This window comes from Antrostomus carolinensis, unplaced genomic scaffold (genome assembly GCF_000700745.2).
Source record: "Antrostomus carolinensis isolate BGI_N321 unplaced genomic scaffold, ASM70074v2 scaffold27387, whole genome shotgun sequence".
Classification (NCBI taxonomy): Eukaryota; Metazoa; Chordata; class Aves; order Caprimulgiformes; family Caprimulgidae; genus Antrostomus; species Antrostomus carolinensis.
Genome location: NW_010325744.1, coordinates 7,752 through 31,961, shown reverse-complemented (window position 1 = coordinate 31,961; position 24,210 = coordinate 7,752). Strand labels below are relative to the sequence as shown.

General features: G+C 36.1%; 1 protein-coding gene across 1 annotated transcript in view; it reads right to left on the bottom strand.

The window, feature by feature from the left end:
- Window positions 1-2,532: 2,532 nt before the first annotated feature.
- SCFD1 (sec1 family domain containing 1) overlaps window positions 2,533-24,210 on the bottom strand; it is a gene marked incomplete at its 3' end in the record, with an annotated part of 25,447 nt that continues 3,769 nt past the window's right edge. The window contains exons 5-14 of the mRNA XM_010171356.1: window positions 23,653-23,740; window positions 19,417-19,506; window positions 18,201-18,256; window positions 17,134-17,219; window positions 15,240-15,339; window positions 11,809-11,948; window positions 11,312-11,402; window positions 10,886-10,959; window positions 8,514-8,595; window positions 2,533-2,629 (exon numbers count right to left, since the gene is read on the bottom strand). Of these exons, the coding sequence (XP_010169658.1) occupies window positions 2,533-2,629; window positions 8,514-8,595; window positions 10,886-10,959; window positions 11,312-11,402; window positions 11,809-11,948; window positions 15,240-15,339; window positions 17,134-17,219; window positions 18,201-18,256; window positions 19,417-19,506; window positions 23,653-23,740 (904 nt within the window). The remainder of the gene's footprint in view (window positions 2,630-8,513; window positions 8,596-10,885; window positions 10,960-11,311; window positions 11,403-11,808; window positions 11,949-15,239; window positions 15,340-17,133; window positions 17,220-18,200; window positions 18,257-19,416; window positions 19,507-23,652; window positions 23,741-24,210) is intronic.

The window sequence follows — 24,210 nt, the reverse complement described above, 5'->3', positions numbered from 1 at the left end:
TTCCAATCCCAGACATTCTGTGATTCTGTGAATCCACTGGCACTTGATAGCATTTCCCTCACTGTATCTATTTACCATGTCTACAAAACTCCTAGAAAGTTTGTGCTCACAGGAATGTAAGTGGTCTCACTTACATATGACTGTAAGTGATATTTTGACTTACTAAGAAATAATAAATTAAAAAAAAAAAAATCTGTGATTGTATTGTGTACACTTTACTAAATTTTAGGAAAACCACTTTGTCTGGCAAAAGGACTTTACTCTTGTCCTGGTGCTGATGTAAATCACAGCTGTGATAAACAGCTATAAGACCCAGGTCTGCTGCCTATAAAGTGTTCACTATTTTTTTCTAGGCTATGGTCTGTGACAGCATAGAGAGGGGGTGTGCTAAACATTCTGAAGAAAACTTGGTAAACCTAGGACAGAACAATTTTATTTACCACTCAAAAACCAGCAGGCAGCCTTCAGGGCTACTGATTATCTACAAGAGCAAAGCAAAACCAGTAACTCCCATTTTATCAGTAGTCCAGAATATAATAATATCCACTGAACTGGGAGGCAGGTAATAGCCCTGAGCGGCAGATGAGTACAACATGGTAAGAAATAGCAGGCTGAAGCTTGAAGCTGTTAAGTGCTCAAGTCTAAGTGCTTTTTTGAAGAGCTCTGCAGATACCATCGTCCACAAGACAAGTATAATGCAAACAAGTAGTTCACCATTGAAAGCACTGGGAGACTTGACACATTATTCCTTCAAAATGTTTTCTACCAGTATTTCTCAGTGAATCACACAATAGGAAGCTGGCCAGTTTTACAACAGAGCATGCCTGGAAATAATGGCCATGATTTAACTTGAATCCTTTTGTTATATAAACTTGTCTTAAACCTAGGCCATGCATATGAAATGCTAACGTGGTACTGTGAACACAGAAAACTCAAGCTTGGAAATCTAACCTCTCTCTTGTGTAAAACCCAGGAATTTTGCTAATAGATATGCTGATATGATACATCAGGCTTGGAAAACAATTTGCTTTATACTACAATCTAAAAATGCACAGAAAATATGGATTGAGGTATAAAGTAATTGATCCAGTAGGAAATACTAGCAAGCATAGTAATTTCTGTTTCCTTATCTAAGTTCATGCAAACATAACAGCTGAAATCAAAACAGTACATGAACAGTTAATTCTGACCATGGAAAAGGAATAGTTTGTATTGATGCTTAATAAAGTACACATTTTACATATTCTTATTAGCTTCATATTAACAATGAATGTCTGTAATGAATTACAGACTGTTGTCTGACATTAGCTTTACTGAAAGTCTGTAAGTTTCTAGACGTGATCCAATAAGAGATCTGTAAAATTTTATCTCAGACCTCTACCAACTGTGTACTATTTCTTCTACTGCCTTTTAATTCTATACTACAGACACTAATAAAAGACTTTTTCAGTGTCAGAAGGATTGATATGTACTCTTTCTATAAATATGAATCATTATACAAACTCCGAGCAGACATTACATCCAGTATGTAGCTACGAGACTACACACATAAACATGCAGTAACAAAACATTTTTTAAGAGTATACTGGGCAAAGAGCAGGAACCCTGGGTCTCTAAATGCTCAAGGTTTGCCAATATACTTGCCAATATACTTGCCAATATGCAGACAGGCCAGTGGTCATAACTTAAGATTTACAATCTTGCTCTGCAGGTTATTTTGTTCCAGCCAACTGGTATCAGATCATATTGAAATCCACCAGAGGGTTGTCCCGTACCTCAGATTGCGAGAGGTTGAAACGAAAGTTGATGTTGCGATAGTATGAAAAGCTGAGAACTCAATTCTGGTCTCAGCTTTTTACAGAAAGACCCCTAGTGACTCCTGATAATGGAGAATCTGAGTATCACCCAGTGTGTAAAGCTCTGTTATGTATGAACCAAATATGAAACAGAAGCTGGGATGTGCTGTGAAAACAGACATGCCACAGCGGGTCGACACATGCAAAACTTCAGGTCCCGGAGTCTCTCAGTGAACTGGCCAATTTACATCTTGCTTCCCTTCTTTCCACTTTCTCCCATGCACCTTTTTCCTCACACAAGCAAGAGCTACCTACATTACAATCCCTTGACCTAACCAAATTCTATGAAATGCCCCTTTACATTCTGTTTGTGAGGTATTTATGTGTTATAAAACATGCAGTAGGATTTTAAAGAATCAGTATTGTTCAGACCACACAATTCCATGGCATACTAATAAATACTGGAGAAGCACAAAAGTTAACATATTTTGACCTTCAGAAACAAGGAGTTAGGAAAGCGTTTTAGTGGAGCTGCAAAAGTTGACAGTATTTTGGATATTACTCAAGCAAAATACTAAACTCTCTAGATTGCTACTAAAAATCAGTGAAAAGCTTTTTCTTTACAAGTCTTGCCAGCTTGCACATAAGCTCTTTACCACCCCTGAAGTCCCAGCAGGTACAGATTTACTGTGTATCTTAACAAATTTTATACCTAGTTGAGATGTAAAATACTCACCATCTGGGTCAGAAATCATGTCCAGAAGAGATTTATCCAGAGTGGATTTGCTCATTATTTTTTCCTCATATTCAAAATACACATCGAGTTTTCGACTCTGTTTAAGAGTAAGTGTTACGGTTAACATCTCAAAGCTGCAAAATAATTTTTTATTTCTTCTTTAAAAAGGTATATAGTTTTAGTTATCAAGATTGTTTTTAAAAATTATTCTTAAAGAAATTACCAGTAAAAACAACTTTAATTTTTTTAAGTTTAAATTTTTTAAATTTTAAAGTTGTTTTAAAAAAACAACTTTAATTACCAGTAAAAAAGCATTGTAATATGCTTTTATTAACTCTCTCAAAAAAATTGACATGTTATTCTTATACTAAAAGTGAAAATGCAAGTTAAGCAAGGGACATCTGACACGTAAATATTAAACTGGAAGAGGAGCTTTGTTTTCAACTATGGTTTTGCCATAGCTGAAAACTACATGCCATCATACACTGTGTTATGCTACAATAGGAAAAAATAACGTTCAAATGAATATTATGTAAAATTTATGCTGAACCTCAAGTCTCTTGGTCAACAAAGCAATGTAAATAAGTGTAGGAAATTCCTAAATTCATTAAGGCATCATCCCAGAGAAAAGCTGGCAACTGCCAACTTGGGCTGGTACTGAAATAGCTGCTTCAGATCAAAGGCTCACAGTAATTCACTCACACCAAAGATAGAGGACTTCATAATTAAATTATCTTGCTAACACTGGAAGTTTCTCATTATACAATGACACATGTAGATCAAGTCGTGAAAATCCTTTTTTGGTCAGGATGGCACAGGGACTGCACAAAACTAATGAGGCAAAAGCTTTATGAAAGACATCATGGCTGGCAACTAATGACTGCATCACAACACATCTCCACAAACAGCCAAGCTTTGCACTGCTCGACTATCATATAATCAACTTACAATCTAAAGATAGAAAAATGAGTTCTAAAACTTACTTAAAAAACTTCCATCACATCACAGATCATTATGAGCGTCTGAACATTAAAATGCAGCATCACAACAAACATTACAACTACTCAGCTGACAAAATCTTCATACTGGGTAACTAACTAAATCCTGGTGTTTGGACACGTGCAGCTACGTATTTGTCTCCAAGAGGAGACCAGCAGAGTGGATCTCCACCGCGTTGCCCTGGAAGTGTTTCAGCTCCACATCATACCCATTGGGACACTGAAGTGACATTGCCAGAGTGAGGCAAGAGCCACTGGGGCTTTTCTTGGGTTAAGAGATTCAAGAAATTTTGCCTGATATTGCTGAGGCATGCAAAACTGCCATGGTAACTTCTAACCCAGTGCACCGGTTGTTGTAATGACAGCAACATTAGAACTGCTCTTCACATGTTTTTGAATTCCACTAAAATTATTCCTGAGATCAAAAATAAGGAAATGGAATTTTAAAAAACAGTTATTCCACCACAACCCTGAAAAAGGGGAAAGGGAAAGAAAGAGGTACTTCTCTAGCCTAAGGATATTAGGGTATTTCACCTTCTGAGTATTTTAAGTTCATCAAAAAAGAGTTGCAGATGAGAATACAAAATAAAAAAAGAGGTAAGTCACAAGAATACCTTAATATTGAAAGCCTTTGGCAATCAGCTGAGAAAACTCAGTGATTGCATATATTTGCTATACTTTGAGCCTAAACTGCAACATTAATGGTACATTTACATTCAGTCTCTTAAAAAATTTTAGACAATTACTTTTGAAGTATGAACTTAGAACTCTTAGGGGGGAAAAAACCCCCAAACCTGAAAATCCTAAAATTTCAGGTCCTTTATTTCTATCCACAATAGAGACATCAGAGGTAAGCAGCAATGCAAAATTTTCAAGACTCTCTTTTTGATGCGACAAAAGCATGAACTAAAAGAGATGGATTGATATGGTGAGTCTATTTAGCTGCTTCTTCACTAGATAACTAACAAAGGCATCTAGCAAAGATGCTAATTAGGGCAATATTTTGCTTATACTGGTTTGCTAGGAATTAGATGGACACCTAATCAAATTTCACACGGATTACTGAACAGCCTTAAACACTACTAGTTACCTTTTGACAGATTTCCCAGATATGCCACATCAATGACACAGTTACTTCCCAAAGAGCCAACTTGTCTAAGAAGTGTTGATAAGCAGCAGATGTTCCATTTAATTTAAAAGTACAATTTTGCTCACTCAATGGCAAACTCACAGACATGCCAAGAAGAAAAGCTGGGGAATAGGAGCTAAACAATCCTGTAGATTCAATTAAAAAAAAGACAGCAAAGAAAAAGTTCTTATGGGTCCCAAACTGGCAAGCAAGGTGAAGAAAAAGAATACTAAAAACAATAATAAACTCAAAATGCATTCACATTTACAGTTATTCCTTTTCTGCCTCCTGCTCTTGATTTTCTATTATAACATCTTGTTCCACACCAATCTCATTCAGGGGACCTTTCTGGCTGCCAGTTCAGGGGCAGGATCTGTATTACTGCTACACCACTTCAGCTTGCTTTGTCTTTTTTTTTTTTTTTTAAATATATTTATGAAAGCCTTCTACTCAGCATCTTTAGAAACAGGTTCTACCTGAGCTCTGTACTTCAAAATGAACACAAAATTCCTTCTTTTTTTAAGCAGAGAAGTGGAAGCAGGACCTGTTGAAATCTCTTTGAGGATCATTTTTGTACGGACTTGTTGGAGACTCTCCTATTGTCTTTACAGTACAAAGGTTCTTTTAAAGGGAGAGAGAATATGTAGAAGATGATAAAATAAATTTTCTAAGAAATTACTGAGAGGAGATCCTGACAGAAAACAACCAGAAATAACAGCCCTCAGAATGAGTGAGGTTGGTCAGGTAATTGTAGTGTGCTCCTATCAGGAGGAAGAGAAACTCTGGGAGAAGGCTGAAAGGGGCAGCTACAGCCAGTTCCCTTCAACCCAACTGCACAGAATGATGCCAGAAAGGTCACTGTAACTGAACTCAGAAAAAGCTGTTGTTTACTGGAAAGTTACTCAATTATCAGTTCTGAACTAGAGAAAAACAGCCTGGACCACTGTGACATACATATTTCACAAACACAAACCATTTGTGTTCACAAGGTAAGGCAAGAAAGTAATCTCATTTAAAACAGAGTAGTTAACAGTGGAATTCCTTTACAAAATAGGAATCTGATAATTTGCAAGGCTATTGGCAATCCCAGTAATGAGTCATTCAAAGTATCAGGCCTTGAGATCGAGCAGAATCGGAGATACACATGACAATTATACAGGAATTAAGCCCCCCACTAAACCAAACAAGTGTAAGTAATCTAAACCGGATAATTAATACAAAAATCTGCTACTTGAATGTGTATGTATAGAATTCTAGCAAGATGTTACCTGATCTACTTCCTTTCCATTTAATCACTGTAGAAAAGTGCATGTGCACACCTTTTTATATGCCACAATTTAACATACTTCAGTAATCCTAATACTCATATTAGAATGACATGTAAAGATAAACATTACTTGAAACTCTAAAGTAGCTAGAAAGATATCCGTGATTCTAGTCCTAGATCTCCTGTCTGTTGGGTCCAGTCCTTCAGTCAACAGCTTCTTCAGAGAAAACAATCAATGCAAAACAAGGATGCATTTGTTCTAAGCACTGACAATAAATACTTGGTGGTTCACTTAGTGAAAAAAGTGATGCATTCTTTCCATTATTTCACTACAGACTTAGATATGCCAGAAAACTGCCAGGACCCCAGAGTATGTGATTAATTTCTGGTTTCCTCTTGCTGTGTCTTAGAAAATGATCCAAGAGAATGTGGAAAGCAGCTGTAAACTGAACACTAAAATACGAACACACAAAGAAATTAAATTCCCTTACTATATCTAAAGCAGGTCTTGTAGCATTCTTTGCACTGATCCTCATAGTAGTGAAGAGAAATGCTCAAATATTTAATGTAGGTCAAAAAACCATGATGAACAATGCAAATTGTCTATTCTGAAGTATGAATGTGCTTCCAGATTATTTTAGAAGTGAAAATATAGTAACCTGAAGAAGAGCATGGTGCCTCACTCACTCCTCATGACTGGGCACTTGCCAAAAAAATTCTCTCTCACCCTAATCTGGTTTAATTATTTAACTGTATATAAAACCTATTAACCACAGCCTCAAGGTGCCATCAGAATTTTTTTTTAAAGTACTGGCTGAGATATTGCCCTTTTTGAGAGTATTTTTGAGGAATCCATTAGGTACCATATCATCCTGCCCATTAAAATTCCACAGAGATAGAAAGATATTTTTCATAATGCTGGAGAGTGAAAAGGGGGAGAAGATGGATGGGCCAAAGCAGCTGGAAGAAACTTCACATTCATTCTGTGAAATGATTTTAGTGCAGGTAAATTTCAACAGAAAAAACATCTGCTTCTGCATTAGTCTGAGTTTCCTAAATATCTTGAGATGAAAGAAGTGAATCTTTCTAAACTAAAAGAAAAGATGATACAGGTGCACGTTATCATCAATATATTGAAGAAACTGCATGCCCATTTCTCTCCCAGTCTTCTTTGGCAGCTGTACAATACGAAGGCAAGGAGCCTGAGCACTTCACGACACCAGAATTAAAAATCACTTATGGAGAAATGGATCCCCAGTCCCTGGGAACTCTCCAATAGCAGGCTCCCTCTCAGAGGGACCAGAGGGACCCCAGGGTGATTCCTTCCACCTCTAGGCAACAGAAAAGTGTGTCACAATCACCTAATGGATAATGAACAAGCGCATCTGACTGCGGTCCACTGCCAAGAGTACACTGGCGATCAAAACTGATGTCATTGCCATTCCACACCCTGCTCTGAAACCTGGCTCTGTCCAACACACAATATAGAAAATACTCCTGGCATAGGCCTGCCATTACCATCTCAGTATCCTTCTTCGAAAAGTGAACTTACAGATTAGGCATTAAATAAAATATTGACATTTTCAACTTCTATTTTTTTCTGATGCTATTAATGTACTGCTTTTAAACTGCCAGACATGACAACTGACATGCCTAATACTGCAAAAGCACATAAACTTGCCCCTAATGAACCAAACATAGACACACACTTCTATCTCTTCTCCAATTTTATAAATATGTGAAATTAATTTATTCATTAAAATTCAGAATGAATCCTTTGTTCATTTATAGTGTTTAGTTTAAATCTGTCCTCAGCAGTAACAACTGAGGACAGATCTTATGCACTTTACTACTGTTAACATTAGCTTCAAAACACATTGCCTTTCATGAGTTATAAATAGCATGTAGTAAAACTTTCTAACTATTGAATCGCTTTCAAAACCAGAATGTCAGTGTTTCTGAAAGCCTCATCTATAATTTCTGTTCTCATACTGTGAAATCAGATCCCTCTTCCAAGTTATCCTTGTAGTAACCATAGTCTTTACTTGATCCTGAAACCGTCTGCAAGTTCTCTGATACAAGAGCAGCAGATTTAAACAGAAAAGAGGACAAGCAGCTTTCTGAAATGCTGAAATTACGCAGAAGACATCTAACACTGACCCTGCTGGAAAGACCAGTTTAATAACTTGCATCATTATTGCCACACCTCAGGGTATCATTTTCATTGGTGAACAGTGAACAGCACCCTTCTGATAAACACATATAGAACAGAAAATGACTTAGACTGAAGCCATAGCTTGCCATGACACTTCTCTAAAGTAAACAAAACACTTCATAAAAACACATGAGAGTACACTAGTAAATTCTGGTAATAAAAAATTTTATATGTTTACTTTGCTTTCCACATGGAGGCATTCAAAATTCATTCCTTCTCAGTCTGCAACACTAAGTAATGGGACACAGTGACTTCTGTAAAAGGTACCACAATAGAGAAGCCCCACTTTCTTGTCTATTTCACCTGCTCAAATATATTTCTCCAGGTAAGGAGCACTACTGGTAGAAAACTGAAGCTGGAGAGCAATCATACCTTTATATGCTCCAAAACGGCTGTTGCAACATTGGTATGAAGATCAATGAGTCTCTTCTTCTCCAGAAGTTCTGGAAGAGAGCTGAAGAGATTAAATACAAACTAACCTGCTGAGTTGCACAGTTAGTTGAACTGTGTATTTTATAAACAAAAAAAAAATTATAGAATCATAGAACAGTTTGGGTTCAAAGGGATGTTTAAAGAGTATTAAAATCTAAAATTATAGACTACAGTAGGATTGGAACTAAGAAGTTACAAAGTATAAATATGATTGTCGTAACAGAAGGACATAATCCACATGTAATGTAGTAAAACCTATTTTTACCTTAACTAGTAAAAAATACATATAATGTGGGTAATTTAATATTCCTATTGAAAGCCTGGGATCAACAACAGATATATGCCCTGCTTACCTAAACAAATAATCTACTAGAATTATGGCTTATATAATCAACATTTAGTTCATGTTGGACACACATAGAAGTATTAATATCAGCCAAGTAACAGTATCTGTCAAATAATAACAAATAATGTCAAATAATTAAACAACAACAACAACATCTGTTAAATAAACACAGAACCTCTGGATGTCCTGGAATTTGTCACAAGTGCTTCTGCATAGAACACAACTCTCTATGCAGGATTCATGATTGAAATATTTTCTTGTGTGAAACAGGAAACTGAATGATTACATTTACTTCATAGAAAATTTGTTACTTAAGGTGCTGTGATCTACATGATTGTCACTGCTAGCACTTGGGCATCACATGTATAAAAGACTGCTCAGGGTCTATACACTTTCACATCCAAAAGCACCATGGACCTTTACTCAGTTTAATAATAACCAGATGAGAAGGCACTTAATGACACTGACTGCGTGTCATGAAGAAACATGAAGTTAAGTAATCGTAATTTCTTTCCTCCTTTAAGCAATTATAAAATCAAGGCTACCTCTGATGATTGGCCAATTAATGACCTTATAGCTGTAAGGCGATTAATATTGCCTTTGTAAAGGACTGAATTTAAAAAAAAGAAAGAGAAAAAAAAGTCAGGAGATCCTCTATGTTAGAACTCCTGGTTTTTAATTACTAACAGACATTCCAAAGTTTTCTAGAAATTGTGAAGCCTAAGATAACTCTGAAGGGTATCTTCTAGCTCCAAGCAGATGATGGATAACAGAACAGCAAAGCCTAGTTTAATTCCTGCAGCAGAAACAGGCCTAAATGGAAGATCTTAACGGTATTTGGACTTCTCATCATAATCCTAAAGATTAGAGCCGAAACACTGCAATAGGAGAGCTCACTGTACTATACCCTTTTCTGAAGTGGGACAAGATTTTCCTTAATAATGCCAGCTTACAGAAAACAGTCATTTAGAGGCTAACTGAATAGTACGACTTCCTGATGAAGCTTTAGTCATGTGATTTTTTGTTTTCTATCATTTTAAAGCTCTTGATGCTTCTCACTTTCACACCTTGCTGCCTTAACCTGAAAACCAGCAACCTAAGAAATCCAAAACTTTAAAACTTCATAGGTGGAGCCTGGAAACATCTGCTCACTTTTTTGAAACTGATCCATCACACATCCTTTGTAATTCCAGTCAAATTCTAACCAGGGCACAGCATACAAAACAACTTCTGAAACTCATGAAGAGACAGCTAACTAATGCAGACACATGCTGGATCTCACAGGACACTGGGCATATCATCCCATCTATCCTCAGAATAATTACTGTTCCTTATTCCTTCTGATTGGGGTCTTAGCGAAAGGCAGCAAACTGAACATCTCCCTTCTGCGAGGCATCAGTGGAATGAGAAATGGTTTTACAATGAGGAACAAGTCTAAAGCTCAGACTTTCAGTGTCACCCATGGTGGCTAGGTTTCTAAAAGCAGGAGAGTGAATTTCCCATGCAGATTTCTTAATGACTATAATCTTGCCCACAGATGTTACAGTACGTACATTAATCAAAATGTAATTAATTACACAAGGTGCAAAGCAAGCAGATACTTCAGGAGGTAGATTTCACTAACAATTTTTTTAAGGAAGGAATGCAGAGGTAGGTAGTTCAGTTTTTCTGGTGGAAGAGTGTAAGCAAATCTATGTTGCACTCAGATTATTCAGCTTTGCTGAGGAAACACTCCAAAGCCATGTATAGAGGGCTCACGCACATACTGTGGAAGCTACATGTGCAAGTACTTGTCTGGGACATTGCTCTAAACTTTACCAGAATTGGAAAGCATTTAAACTCTATTATTGAGCTGAATAGCCTACTTTTCAAGCTATTTCTTTCAAAGACATTAAAAGTGAAATGACAGAAAGAATTAGAAATGCTTCCAAATTAATTAAACAACAATGCATTATTGATTACTTACCTGACAGCTGAAGTTAGCTTAGCTGTATTATCAGAAAGCATACTTATTGCTCCTTCATCCTCCCCTTCTATACCCTGGGTTTTGGGGAAGAGTTTGGAAAGAGGAATAAAAATAGTCATAATAAATACAAAGGTCACACGTGTAAATACAGTGAGTGCATTTAGAACCCATTTTCTCATAATGGTATTAATGTCTGGATTGTGTTTTACAGTTATTATGGAAGTTATATAAATGTTATGCCAATAAATGCAAGAAATTGAACCATCTCATGAAATATGGTACTTCTCATCCTACATTTAACACCGTATTATGCCTAAAATCCAGCATGTGCTGACAATTTTTGTGTGTGGGGTAAGAGAGTGGGCTAAGCATCTCTGTAAGTCCTATTATGCTTTATGTAAAGCACATATAGGTGATAAAACTTACCATGATACTTTTAAGTCTTTTGACTTCATCTTCTTGGGCTCTGTAGGATTCCAGTTCTTGCTGAACCGACTCGGCTACCTCTGGAAAAGGACTAATGCAATACTCCGCATTAGGCTCAGTTAAAACAACAAATTGAAACACTAGAACCAGACAGGTTGCGTAATCAAGATGATAACAAAAACATTTTTCAGAAATATCAATACACAAATCATGCAGCAGTATCAGATCAGTGAAAATAATGATATCTTACTGTAGGCTTACTTAAATTTTCTAAGATATATTCACTACTTTCAGTATTTTTATATAATTTTGGTAAGAACAATTTTGTGCTCTGTAACAAAAAGCTGATGTACAATTAATATGGACAATGAATATTGACAATGATCATGCCTTAAAAAAAATTCAAAGCAACTCAAAAATAGAACTACCATAATACGAAGAATACATAATATTTATATTGACTAAATTAATATAAACTCTGTACCTATACAGCTTACCTGCCCTTATGCTTTTGCCAGAATTTATCAGATGCAGTTAAATCATAGGACTTCTTATTTTTTTTCTTAGGTCTAGCACCTGTTGGAGAACTTTCTGTTCCTGTTGATTCTTCCAAGTTAACTCTATTCAAATGGAAATCCTGAAAAAGAGGAATCTTATGTAAATATTTGACAGTTTTTAGTTATTTAATCAGTGTTTTTAATTACTCAACCAATTATCTTGCAGAATATTTTCTAAAAAAATATTAACACAGCTGTTTATTAGAATTTCGTAAGAGGGCAGGAAACAATTTACTAACTAACCAGATAATAACAGCAGCAATGTAAGAACTCCAAAATTACTCACACATTGAAAAAATACCAAACAAAGCACCAAATGTTAAGCAAAGACATCTAATTGTCTCACATGCAAGTGATCTTCTGACACTCAACTCTGAACAGTTTTCTGTACCGAAAATAAATTATTTAGCAATAACTGTGCTCTAACAACTGACCAACACTTTAAAGTAACAAAAATTTCTGTGTTGCAGACAAAAAAATGTTTCAAAGTCTGAATTTCACTTACACAACTACAGCAAATGTATCAAAGCTGCAAAGAAGCTCATGACATCAACAACAGGAATATCCACTGTGAGGACCATTTAGCTACACTTTCACAGCTCTTTCTCTGGTTTTTTTAAACGCTAGTGAAATGGTGAGTGCATGATAAAGCAACACTTTGCAACAAAGCTGCTATTTCTCCATATAGCTTTTCTTCTTCAACAGATGCATGAACCTAGAAACTACATCTTTTTGGTAGATGACACAGTTACGCCCACATACTATGTTAGCACACTGATCCCTGTATGGCTTCTGGTTCTTTCCCCCACCACTTTGCCAAGGACAGCTCTGTATTTTCTGCAGCATACATACTCCCTCTGGTTTTCAGCAAAAATTAACAAGTACTCCACTTGCTGACTTTATTCTAACCTAACTTTATTCTAATTCTAATATTCTATTTGTTTTCAAGAACATTTAAAATTTCAAAGGTGCTCTTTGCTTGGCAAATAATATTAAAGAGAGTCAAATCTTCAACTATACAGACTCTGCCACAAAATTTTTAGAACAGATATTTTTTCCAGAAATAAAACTCCATTGATCCAAGAGATCAAATTACAGTATACAGAACTAGATCACTGTAAGTAAAATTGTCAAATAAAATTTTAAAATGTTTCTAGCTATCCCTTGACAGAGTTCACACTTAAAATGAAATATAACAAATGAACCATGCCAGAATAAAAACAAAACCAAGTAGTTACTCAAAGAAAGCCCATGCAGTCAAAAAGCAGAAATCTCATCATTTTTTTCAGCAAAAAAAGTTACTGTTCAAGTACATACGTTCAATAAAAACTTGAAGGAAAAAAAATAATTTGATTGCAGATTTAGCTGTACTTTTTAATGGAGATCTCTGTTTTGATACAATTTAACTCACCAGCAAAACAAAACCAAGTAGTTACTCAAAGAAAGCACATGCAGTCAAAAAAGCAGAAATCTCATCTTACAAGACTTTTTTTCAACAAAAAAAGTTATTGTTCAAGTACATATGTTCAATAAAAACTTAAAAGAAAAAAAATAATTTGATTGTAGATTCAGCTGTAATTTTTAATGGAGATCTCTGTTTTGACACAATTTAACTCACCAGTGACCTGAGCTTCCAAGTTAGTTTTGGCATTTACAAGGAGTCTTCCCAAAATGATTCTTATTGATTAGTGTTCCTCCTTTCACCTCCCCATTTTATAAGTCTTTATAAGGCTTTCTATCCATGCCTCCCATTTTTCTGTATCTACCCCAAAAGGTTTTTCATTCAGAAATGGGAATCTCTGTTTATGTGTAGAAACACCACCATTATAATCTAAATAGATGCAGCATACAACTTCGTGGCTGGGTTAGCATCTAGTTCAATACCCCACAGAATGCCTGGACTATCGTAACTGGGAGCTTAAATGAAAAACTATTTATCTGAAAGCACAGTTTACATAATCATCACCTTGGTAACACTTTCACAGTTTCAATTTATGGCCTTTTACAAGGCTACTGCAGTTATTTCATGAAATAATATGCTCAGTATGGGAAGAACCTGGCATGCTTGCCTTTAGGGTGAATAACTTGACTAGTTTTGATATTAAACTTTTGCCTTTGACATGGAATCACAGGCCTCTTGGTGACAATTTCACCAGACAAATTCATAATCCTATCAACTCAGTCAAAAATTAGATGTAACATGCAACATTTGACAAGTTGTTCCAGAGAAACTACAGATAAATATCCAAGGATTCTCAAATCACTCTCCTAATGTTATTCTAATACCCCGCCATATTCGTAGCACTAGCTGTCCTGAGCTTCCACTACAGCTTTGATCCCTCCGCATCCTGAAGCACCCAAGTCCTACCCCAACACATGCCTGAGGCCACCCGACTATCTTCTCTACCTAGCAGCTGAGTAGGAGGCAAGTACATGGAGCTTTGCATGGATTTACTGTCTAGGAAGCGAGCACTTGCTGCTTAAATGGTTGGCAGGTAACAAACTGGAATAAGTGTAGATCTTGAGCAATAGCATTTACCTCTGGAAAAATTCTAATTTGGGTTTCCATCTCCTACTCTTTCAATGATTTTCAAAAGACACCTGTAGAAATTCAGAGCTTCTATTTGCAAGTCTCTACTCAGTTCAACAGTTACTGGAGAAAACACAGTGCAAACCATGTTTTTTTCATATATGCTTTTCCTAAAGGAACCAGGTCAAAAATTGTTTATTTGTTAAAAGCACCCTTAAGTGTAAGAGGAAGTGACTTTTCTAAGAATGAATTATATAAAATAGAATTTAGAAGTGTCTTAAAACATCCCATTAGTGCTAAAACATTTTCATCATAGTGATGCAAGTTTCTGGACAACACTGTATGTATGACTACCCGAATTTCCCATAAATTATTAAAAAAATCTATTTTAGATTCCTGACAGTAGGGTTATATACCACTTGGTATCTCTATATTGAACACCTACACCACCATGTGGAGAAAAACAGAAATAGGTTTTAGAAATTCTAACTGATACTAAAATCTGTTTAAAAACTCATTAAAAGCATTTATTTTTCAAAACTGAATTACATTTAATGGAGTTGGAATTCATACAACACAAAATATCATTAACTACCGAAGAAAAACCTAGGACTGCTGAATTACCTATCTTCTGATAATATCAAGATTACAACTTTTTAACCATTTTGAAGTTATTGCTAAATAAACCTTCTAGAGAAAATCTTCCAGGTTGTTTTTTACTAAACAACTTCCAAATAAAACAGACAAAACAGATTTTGGATTAAGAGAGAATCTAGTATTAAGTTTAATAAGAAACTGAGTGAAAAAATAGTTTTGGTAACAAAATCAGATTTATTCTTACCAGAACATCATGCACTAAAGCTTGGTATGTCCAAGTATGATGTAGAGGAGTTGCTAAATCTATGTTTCTGTCAACAAGGACTAATAAGGGCCTTTGGAAGCTGAAAAGATGACACTGTGTTAGTACTTCTTTAAACATGTTTAGAATACTCCAGTAACATCCTGAGTGACACCAGCCACCTTCTACATACTTCAAGTTAAAAGCCAAACTGCCTACTGCAGAGTTCCTCCAGCCTTCCCCAAAGCATCTGGGGCTGACCACTGCCAGAAATGCCATGACTCATTGTCTTAATAGTGATAAAAAGATTATCTTATTTTGTACTAAGTAAAATTACCAGCGCATAAATATTGAACAGAAGTCAAAACACTGAAGAGTAACTAGCCTTTTAGGTATTAACTAACATCCCTTTGTGTGGATACACATTTGAGTTCCAAGCAACTGTTTGAGTGAGTAATACTTGACCTTAACCCCCATTGTGAACCTCAAATATAAACTCTCTCTCAAGGGTTTTTAATTTCATTTTTCAATTGGCTTGTATATGGAGTCCATAAAGAAAAAAATATGAACTTCTAAGATGCATTGTGGTAATTCCATCAACACACAATTTTGTGGAAAAAGAACGTAGAGATGCCTAAATGTCTTGGGTTATGGCTACATGAAAAAATTACAGTGAAGAGAGGAAGGCTGTGAATTATTGCAGAACATTATTGCAACCATTTCCCTTAAGCACATTAACACTACAGTAAATGTATTTGATAGCTAAATTACAGAGCATTCCAACACAGTAAAAGCATGTTAATTCCATGCTCTGGATTGCCTTGCGGTAACTATTTTCACATAGATATAGAATCTCAAGAGCCTTAATCACCTGATTCTGAAAACCAACGTAAAGATCTGAAGGCATTTAACTGGTTAAAAGTTCCCATATTTCCCTTTCCCTGCATTTTGATTTTCTGAGGGTGATAATATTATGCTACCAGAAAAACAAGCCATCCCTCTGAAGTAAAAACAGTGGTTACAACTCAGTGTTCCCATAAAAATGAGAGAACTAGTATTTCACAGCTGTTATTGCTCCTAACACCTTTCAATCTCATTCTCTTTTGCCACCCTTGGCGTTTTTTGTCCAACTTTTATCCAAGTTCTGCTCTTAATTTGAGATAAAAATAGGATGACTATTTTATATACAGTTAGGAGATCATAACTGTTTCCTTCAGCTACAGTCTTCCCAATACATCTCCTCACCTTTTCATGCACAGTGTAAACTCCTGTAATATACTTTCCTAAGTATTCATCTGGGGGCAATGATATACGTGTGAGGCAAGTATCCACAACATCTTTTCTCACACCTCTTTTCCCTCAAAGGATTCAAATGGTCATGACTTAACAGCCCTTAACTATCTAATTATCCAAGTGGTAGTCCTTAAGCAGTTCTCCTCTGGCAGATATAGGGATCAGCTGAGAAATACTTGCTTTTGACACAACTACAACTGATAACAGTGCTCACAAGCAAGAAAATGGGTATTTCTTTTTGATAGACTAAACGTTGCTAACAAGACATATTTAGACATCCAACTGCATACTGTGGTCCTGTAAACTGAGTGTATTTGCAGGAGCTTGGTTCTTGCTGCGTTTAGAAGGTGAACAAAAGTACCTGTTTCATTAAATAATTTTTGTCTCATTGTCCTAGGACTGCACACTTATTAGCTATGAAAGTTTTCAAACAGGTTATACTAAAAGATTGGAAAAGTCCCTCCAGAGTATGTAAATTCTTTGAGAATTTGAACCAAATTCTTGTAAATACAATCTTCATTGCAGTGGTGACTTATCCTAATGAGATGTTTCAGACAACTGAAATCCGAAAAATAAAAATACATCATTATTACTAACACCATACCTGAACTGGCCAGCTCCAAGTGTGTCACCTGTAAAAAGACTGTTTCTGGCATCTCTTAGATTCTCTCTGAGCTTCTTGTCTAATTTCTGAGGGAGGGAAAAAATAGAACAACTCTTAACAAACCAATGGTTTCCTAACCTCTTTATATGATCAACGTTTAAAGATTTATTGTGCTGTTTTAGTATTTTATAAATGTCCTAGTTTCAGGAAGTCTAGGTTCACTGCACACAGGAAGGCAAGAAGTCTCTTCTACTTTCTCCCCCCAGCATTTATAGTTACATGCAGGACTACATAGAAGATGTTTATGTCCATGAATCTCCTCTCAGGCAATTAGCACCTTCTTCCTAAACATGTAAAGAGAAAATACCAGTAGGAGGCACCAAGAGGGAACCACGGCAGAAGCAGCAAACTGGGCTGTGAGACACTGCCATATTGTTTCATAAAAATGAGATTACCCTCTATGCAGGAACACACTCAGTCCTAGGTGCTTAGGTTTAATCAGTATTAAGGCTTCACTGATAAAGACGTGAGGAAGATGGAAGAAATGAAGCACAGTGTCTCCTAACAAAGACAGTGCTGTAAAGATTTTTAATTGTGATTTAGTTTGGTAATTTCATCCCTACTTGATGATCAAGTTCAGTGTCAGTCTACTTTGACATAGTAAGAATGTCTTGTACTTACGAGGTTTCCCAGTAAGATAGATTAAAAATTCTTACTAAGACACACAGAAAAACCCAGGCCAGAGAGACAGTTTTTAAACAGGGTAGTTATAGCTTAACAGTCATAATTATAATGCCTGCCAGAAAATCCTGAGTAACTCTAGATTAGAAATGATTATTCATGTTTAAGTTTCTCATCAGCTGATTCTGTAATATTACAATTTCTACAGATGAGTTCCACGGAACTGAAATCAGAAAGAAAAACTGGTGTGTCTCCTTTCCAGTTTTATTTCCTTTGTAAGGAAAAGGATACAATGACACTAGATCTCTGCCTAATATTGAGAAAAGTAAACAAGTTGTTAGGAAAGTTTTAAAAGAATGATACATGTTTAGAAAATAGTTTCTTACCACTGCCACCATTTCAGCTGCAGTTCCTCTTGAGCATCTGATTATAGGAATAGCTCCTAATAAAAAATATATTTACTTCTACTTGTATTATAATTTTCAGATTATAAATGAGTAACATTCCGAGATGAAATTTTTCAACTGGAGAATACAAACTTACACTATCGCTCTTGTAGTCTTTATGAAACAAAAAATACTACCTATAAATATCAAATGAAGTTTTACAGAAGTAAGTGAACACCTCATACAAGAATTTAGGCGAATTATAGTGTACACTAGAAAGATAGCTAATGTACTGTGGAGGGGACAAACTATTTCATATAGAAGCATTAAAACTTAGTTTTGAAAGGTTAAAAGTCCTTTGAAAACAGTAGTAACAATAAGTACCATAACACCACCCCTACCACAATATATCAGTTACAACTCACTGCAGGGTGATGTTATTTTCAAAAGCACATTTTCCATTGCCTTTCAGGTTTCAAAATCGTTAGCTACTGTTTCTCACTTATTGATATAAATATGAATATTCCAGTACTATACAGTTTAAATGACTGAGTAAATGAGATTTAATTTGTATCATGCTAACACTTGGAAGGACTCAATAGGCCCAAGGAAATCTCTCCTGAACAGACTGTCCCATAGTGATCCCCAGCTCCCATGACAGGAATACTACCTCAGACAGACTGATTTCAGTGAGAACTTAGCACTATGAAAAATGTATGAGCTAAGCATTAAGAAAACTCACAATAAAATAAGCAAATTTAATATATCTTCCTATTCCTCGAGTTATTTAAGTCAGATTTTTGCAGGGCTTGTGTGAGGGGTTTTTTTTCTTCTTTTTATGTGGGTTTTTTGGTTTTGTTTTTTTCCTGAGAGTTACAAATCCAGACTCAAAGCAATATTGATCTTCATTGCAAACCAGGATTTTGTAAAAACAGCGAATCCAAACCTTTGCATTTCAGTATTCTTCTCCCACTGATACTGAAGACTAAGAAACAACTTCCATGTAGGGCAGCCTTTATTGTCTTTTACAGTGATGTATGGCAATAATTTGAGCCAGATCATTAACCCACCTCCAAATTATTAAGATTTCTGTCACAGATCTAATTCTGCCTTTAACTTGCTATATGAAATCACTAAACTTCTAGGTATCTCATTGAATATGGATCTTTTCTAAAAGAAAAACATACGGAAAATATGCTAGAATTTTAAAACTTACCAAGTGTAACAAAAAAACAGAAGAGACTATCAACTATAGTGTCCATTATAGTTTCCATCTCTGTGTCCGTTATATCTGGGCGGTTAATGGCTAAAACAGTGTGGAAAAGAGTTAAGAACAGGGTTAAAGCTTATGCCACTTTAATACTGAGAAAGCGATCCTTAAATCGTAAATGGCTGTCAATAGCCAACAGCTTTTGTTGCAGAAGAGATCAAATAATGAAATGCCCTTCTTAGCACATCCATTATATTTTTCCCCCCTTTTTTTTCTTTTTTTGAGCAAAAAAGTTGTGAGAATTTAATTATTGCTCACTGTCTAACATAAAACACTACACAATCTTTTCCAATTACCTCTCACAATGCATCCTGTAACTTCTGGATTGTGTTAGTAGTATTGCATTATTAAAAACTTCCTAGAAAATCATGTTACAGAACAGAAACGGCCATCCACTTGGAAACAGTTTTTCAGATATAAAATCCTCAAGAATTACTTGTGTAATGTAAGGAGAATTACAGTATGCAGTTATCTATATTTAAAGATTCTAAATCCCACCTCTTGTAATGAAGATTCCTTTTCCTTTTTCCTTTAAAAAGATAAATTTACTGTCACTCTCTAGGTTAGGGTTAATTCCCAAGTTCTAAAATATTTCACACTATAGATAGAAAGATTTCCCTCACATATTTAGGTCAGAACAAGAACTACGTAGCAACATTTCTATTAAATAATAAACACTGACAAGAATATAATAGCCAACAGGAAACATCAAACCTAATCTTATCACAGGTCTCAAGTCAAGCACTACCTCAGGACTCATACTATAACTCCCATCCTCCTTTCTTTTATTTTACTTCTAAAGATTTCTAATGTAATTACCTGTCTTACACTCTTTCTTCAAAAATTAACTTCAAAGCTCTGAATATTAATAAGCCTTCCATCCTAAATTTATGCATGGCTGTCCTGGTTTTTAAACTGTCACAATGGCCGGCCATAATAATTCTCTAACTTTAAAGGTGCTTGTTTTCCCCAGCTTTTGCCCTCTAAGAACTTTAGAGAGATTAATTATATTAGCAATTTCCATCAGCAACTATACTTAGTAAGTCAAACTTTTAAACTTGTTACCAGGCTGCTAGGATGACAGCAGCAATAGAAGTGCCCTCTCAGCATCTTTTTTATTCCGAGTTCAAGTTTCTGGAATATCAGCACCAAGAAAGGCAGACTGTTCCCAATATTTGTATTTTTCTGTAATGACAAAGCTTTGAAGTTAACTGGGGCTGTCATTCTGCACTTATCTCTGACTAATGGTCTCCCAGTTTACAGGAGGAAAATAATCTTATTTTCACTCCCTTGCCTTTCTCAATTTCAAAATTTCATTCCTTCTATTATTACGTTTAAGGTACTCACTTATGATGTTCCACTAATCTGCATACTGTCAGTGCCTTCTAATTTTGTGTAACATCCACATTTTACAAGCATGTTCATTTTTTTTTGTACAACAGCAACCAACATAAATATTCAATATTATGCTCCTTAGGTCAACCTTTGAGAAACTCCATTAATAATCTGTCAGTAAAATGTTCTGTTGTGTTCTCTGTATATTCCCTCTCTCTCCACTGTAACAAGCTTATTGGGGATGCATCTATTACACAAAAGTAAGCTTAGGTGTCCTACATTTTCTTGTTTTACAAAATTGATCCAAATTTGGTAAAGAAGCATTCAAATAGCATCAAACAGGATGCCAGGAACATCGATGTTATACCAGCACTACCCACTGACTCTTCCTTCTACACTGTCATAGAAAAACAGAACCAAAGGGAGCCTGAGGGATTATCCAGTCAGTTCTCTTGCCCAAAGGGGAGTTGAACCTATGTTATTTCTGTGTCTAAACCAATTCCCAAAGACTCCCAGTCATGAAAATGCCATAATGTTTATAGGTAATCTATTCTAATATTTCACTATCTTTAATGTTAGAAAGTGCTCCTAATATCTGACCAGAAACCTCATTGCAATTTAAGCTCATCACTTCTTGTCCATTACTACATGGACAGAGAATGTGTTATCTCCTTTCTGTCTGTGAAAGCCTTTTACATAATTGAAGAATGTTATCATGCTTATTTGTTCTGACATTACCTCTCTGGAAATGCAGTCATACAGCCAGGAAATCAGGGAACTGAAAATTAACCTTTTTTGTTATATTTGTCCTTAGTTCACCCAGTCAGCTGCACGCGTGGCCCCACCTGGCAGTGCTGCTGCAAGAACAGCAGCTGTCTTACAGCACCATCAGACTTACATTGACTTGTGTAGATTATGAAACCATATACAAACGGGCACTTTCCTGCTCGAGTTACTCTCCAAAGGCAAAAAAGACAACTCCTTCTTCACCCCTGCACTCCTACTGCCTGCCTGTGCCAGATCTAGAACTCACACAATGAGACAGATGGGCTCAGTGCTCTAATGGAAAACTAATCACTCTCTATGGGAGATTAGATTTCTGTTCGATCAGCTTTTGGAAACAGCCCACTTCTAGATTGGTTTAAACCTAGCGTGAGACCACATGTCATGTGGCAAATTTCAGTGGTCTTTCAGAGAGGAAAACAAACCACACAGAAACTGAGGGGTGCAAAACATTTTCAGTCGTTTTAATTCAAATTCCTTGCTAGCTAGCAGGAGTCTTACGAGAGCCAGTCAAGTATCTCTACATACAGACAAACACATCACAAAACAATTATTACTAAAACTCTTAACAGTAGGTTTTAGTAAAAAAATTAAAAGTCTGGTTTTCAAGCAAAAACGCCCTTCATTCTGACAACAGAATCAATTCCCAGTGCAAGACAGAACTCAGCACTATGGATCCAGTTCTAAAGAAAGGTACTGACTTCGGAAATTGGGCAGGAGAGGAGAAAAATGTCACTGCTAAATGTTGGGCATATGGAGACTTCTCATCTCTACCTGGCCACTAGTGAGTATCCTGTGCATCCAAATAAATCAGGAATTAACTGTGTGACACTGTGACTACACTAAAGTGATGAGGAGCTGCTGCTAAAAAAAGGCTATCCTGCCTCTGACTTACACACTGCTGCTGCGCTGGATTTGTAGGTCACACAAATGAGCTGGTATTTTCTATGGAATGAGTCAATCGAACAAACGCTCTGCAGCTCCCAGACTCCTGGTTTGGATGTAAAAGGAGGAGACAAGGGAAACTACAGCAGGGGCAGTGAGACAATCCACCCTGGAATAGCTAGCCATTTGAGTGAGAGGGGCAGGAGAGGGAGAGTGATAGTTCTCCGCTGATTTAGCATATTGAATGGGTCAGGGGAGCACAAAAATCAGATCAAAGGAGGGAGGAAAACCACGTGGACAATTATGACAACTAGTATATATGTTGACTTGAGCTGCTGTAGCACCACAGCTGTAGAGGTAATTGACCTAAGGCAGCCACTTGGTTTTCCTGCTACGTTCCGAAACAGTTTTTTTTTCAGAAGGCCCAAGAAAAGAAAAAAAGTTCCATGAGGCTGACTTCACTTGCAGCTCCCAGACTTTAGGAAGAAGCTGACATGCTTGGCTCACACTGCTTGCAGAAGCCACCAGCATTTATTTTCTAGAATGCCCTTTCCCAGATCCTTCCCCGTGCTACTCCAGCCCCTAATCCTAACCATCTCCCCATGCACACCCCTGCATGTTTTCATGGCTTGAATAAGAAAAGCAGGTACCAACTGGTCACTGTCTAGAAGATACAAGAAACTCTAACAGTTACAGTCATATTTCTTCCTTTACATTCCTTACAGCAATTTTTCAACTGCCCATTCACAAAGAAACAAAATACTTAACTGCTTAAGAATTGCAAAGGGATTATGACCAAATGTGGTGCCTAAACACAGCAGCCACCCACAGTGCCTATCTGCTTGTGTAAACAATACGAAATTTCTCCTGTATTATTCCACGTATAAAAAGCCCTACTATCCATATAGGATATATCCATAAAGCAGTTTTGCTTTACTAAATTTGTCATTTAAAAATACATAATTATTTTTCAGTATTACAACAGCCACTTAGTGAAGATGCTGAAATTAGTATCTAAGAACTGCCTCCTTCATGACTTTTAACTACACATCTAACAGATTTTCCTGAATTCTGAGCAGATCAAAGCAAAATAAAATTACTGCTCGCCATTAGCTACAAATTCAAAAGTAAATTTCAACTTTAGATTTTCCAGTATAAATTTACACAAATTTTACTTACCACGATAGGAAACAAGTTCTTTGTTTTGGTTACACAATACGAACATGTCATCTTCTAAAGTAATAAAATTAAGATATTGATCAAACACCTAGGAATGAAGTAATAATGGTCAGAACAGTTCAGAGTGAAGCAGAAAAAACCTATCTATGATTTATTTTTTAACATTTTACAGAACTATCTATTAAATGAAAGAAACGTAAGATATAATGCATGAATTAAAAGCCTGTGTAAGGACTGAGTGATACAAAACACTGAGTACCTGAAAAGGGCTAAAAGAAAACAGTCCAACTTCAAGTATTTCTGTGGACAAATTTTTAGTAGCCAATCATCACTGAAAAAACAGATATGGAGGACATTATAATATTAGAGGATTATTTTTTGTTAATATGAAGGACTACAACGTAAACCACTCTGAGCTTTCCAGCAAGACAGAGGAAAAAGAGCAATATCTACACAACTCCTCTGTAACATACCTCTGCATTCTGGAAAAAAATTAAACCTCTCTATAGCATGAACTGTTAATGGGACATCACAACAGAAAAACTGATTTAAGAAAGT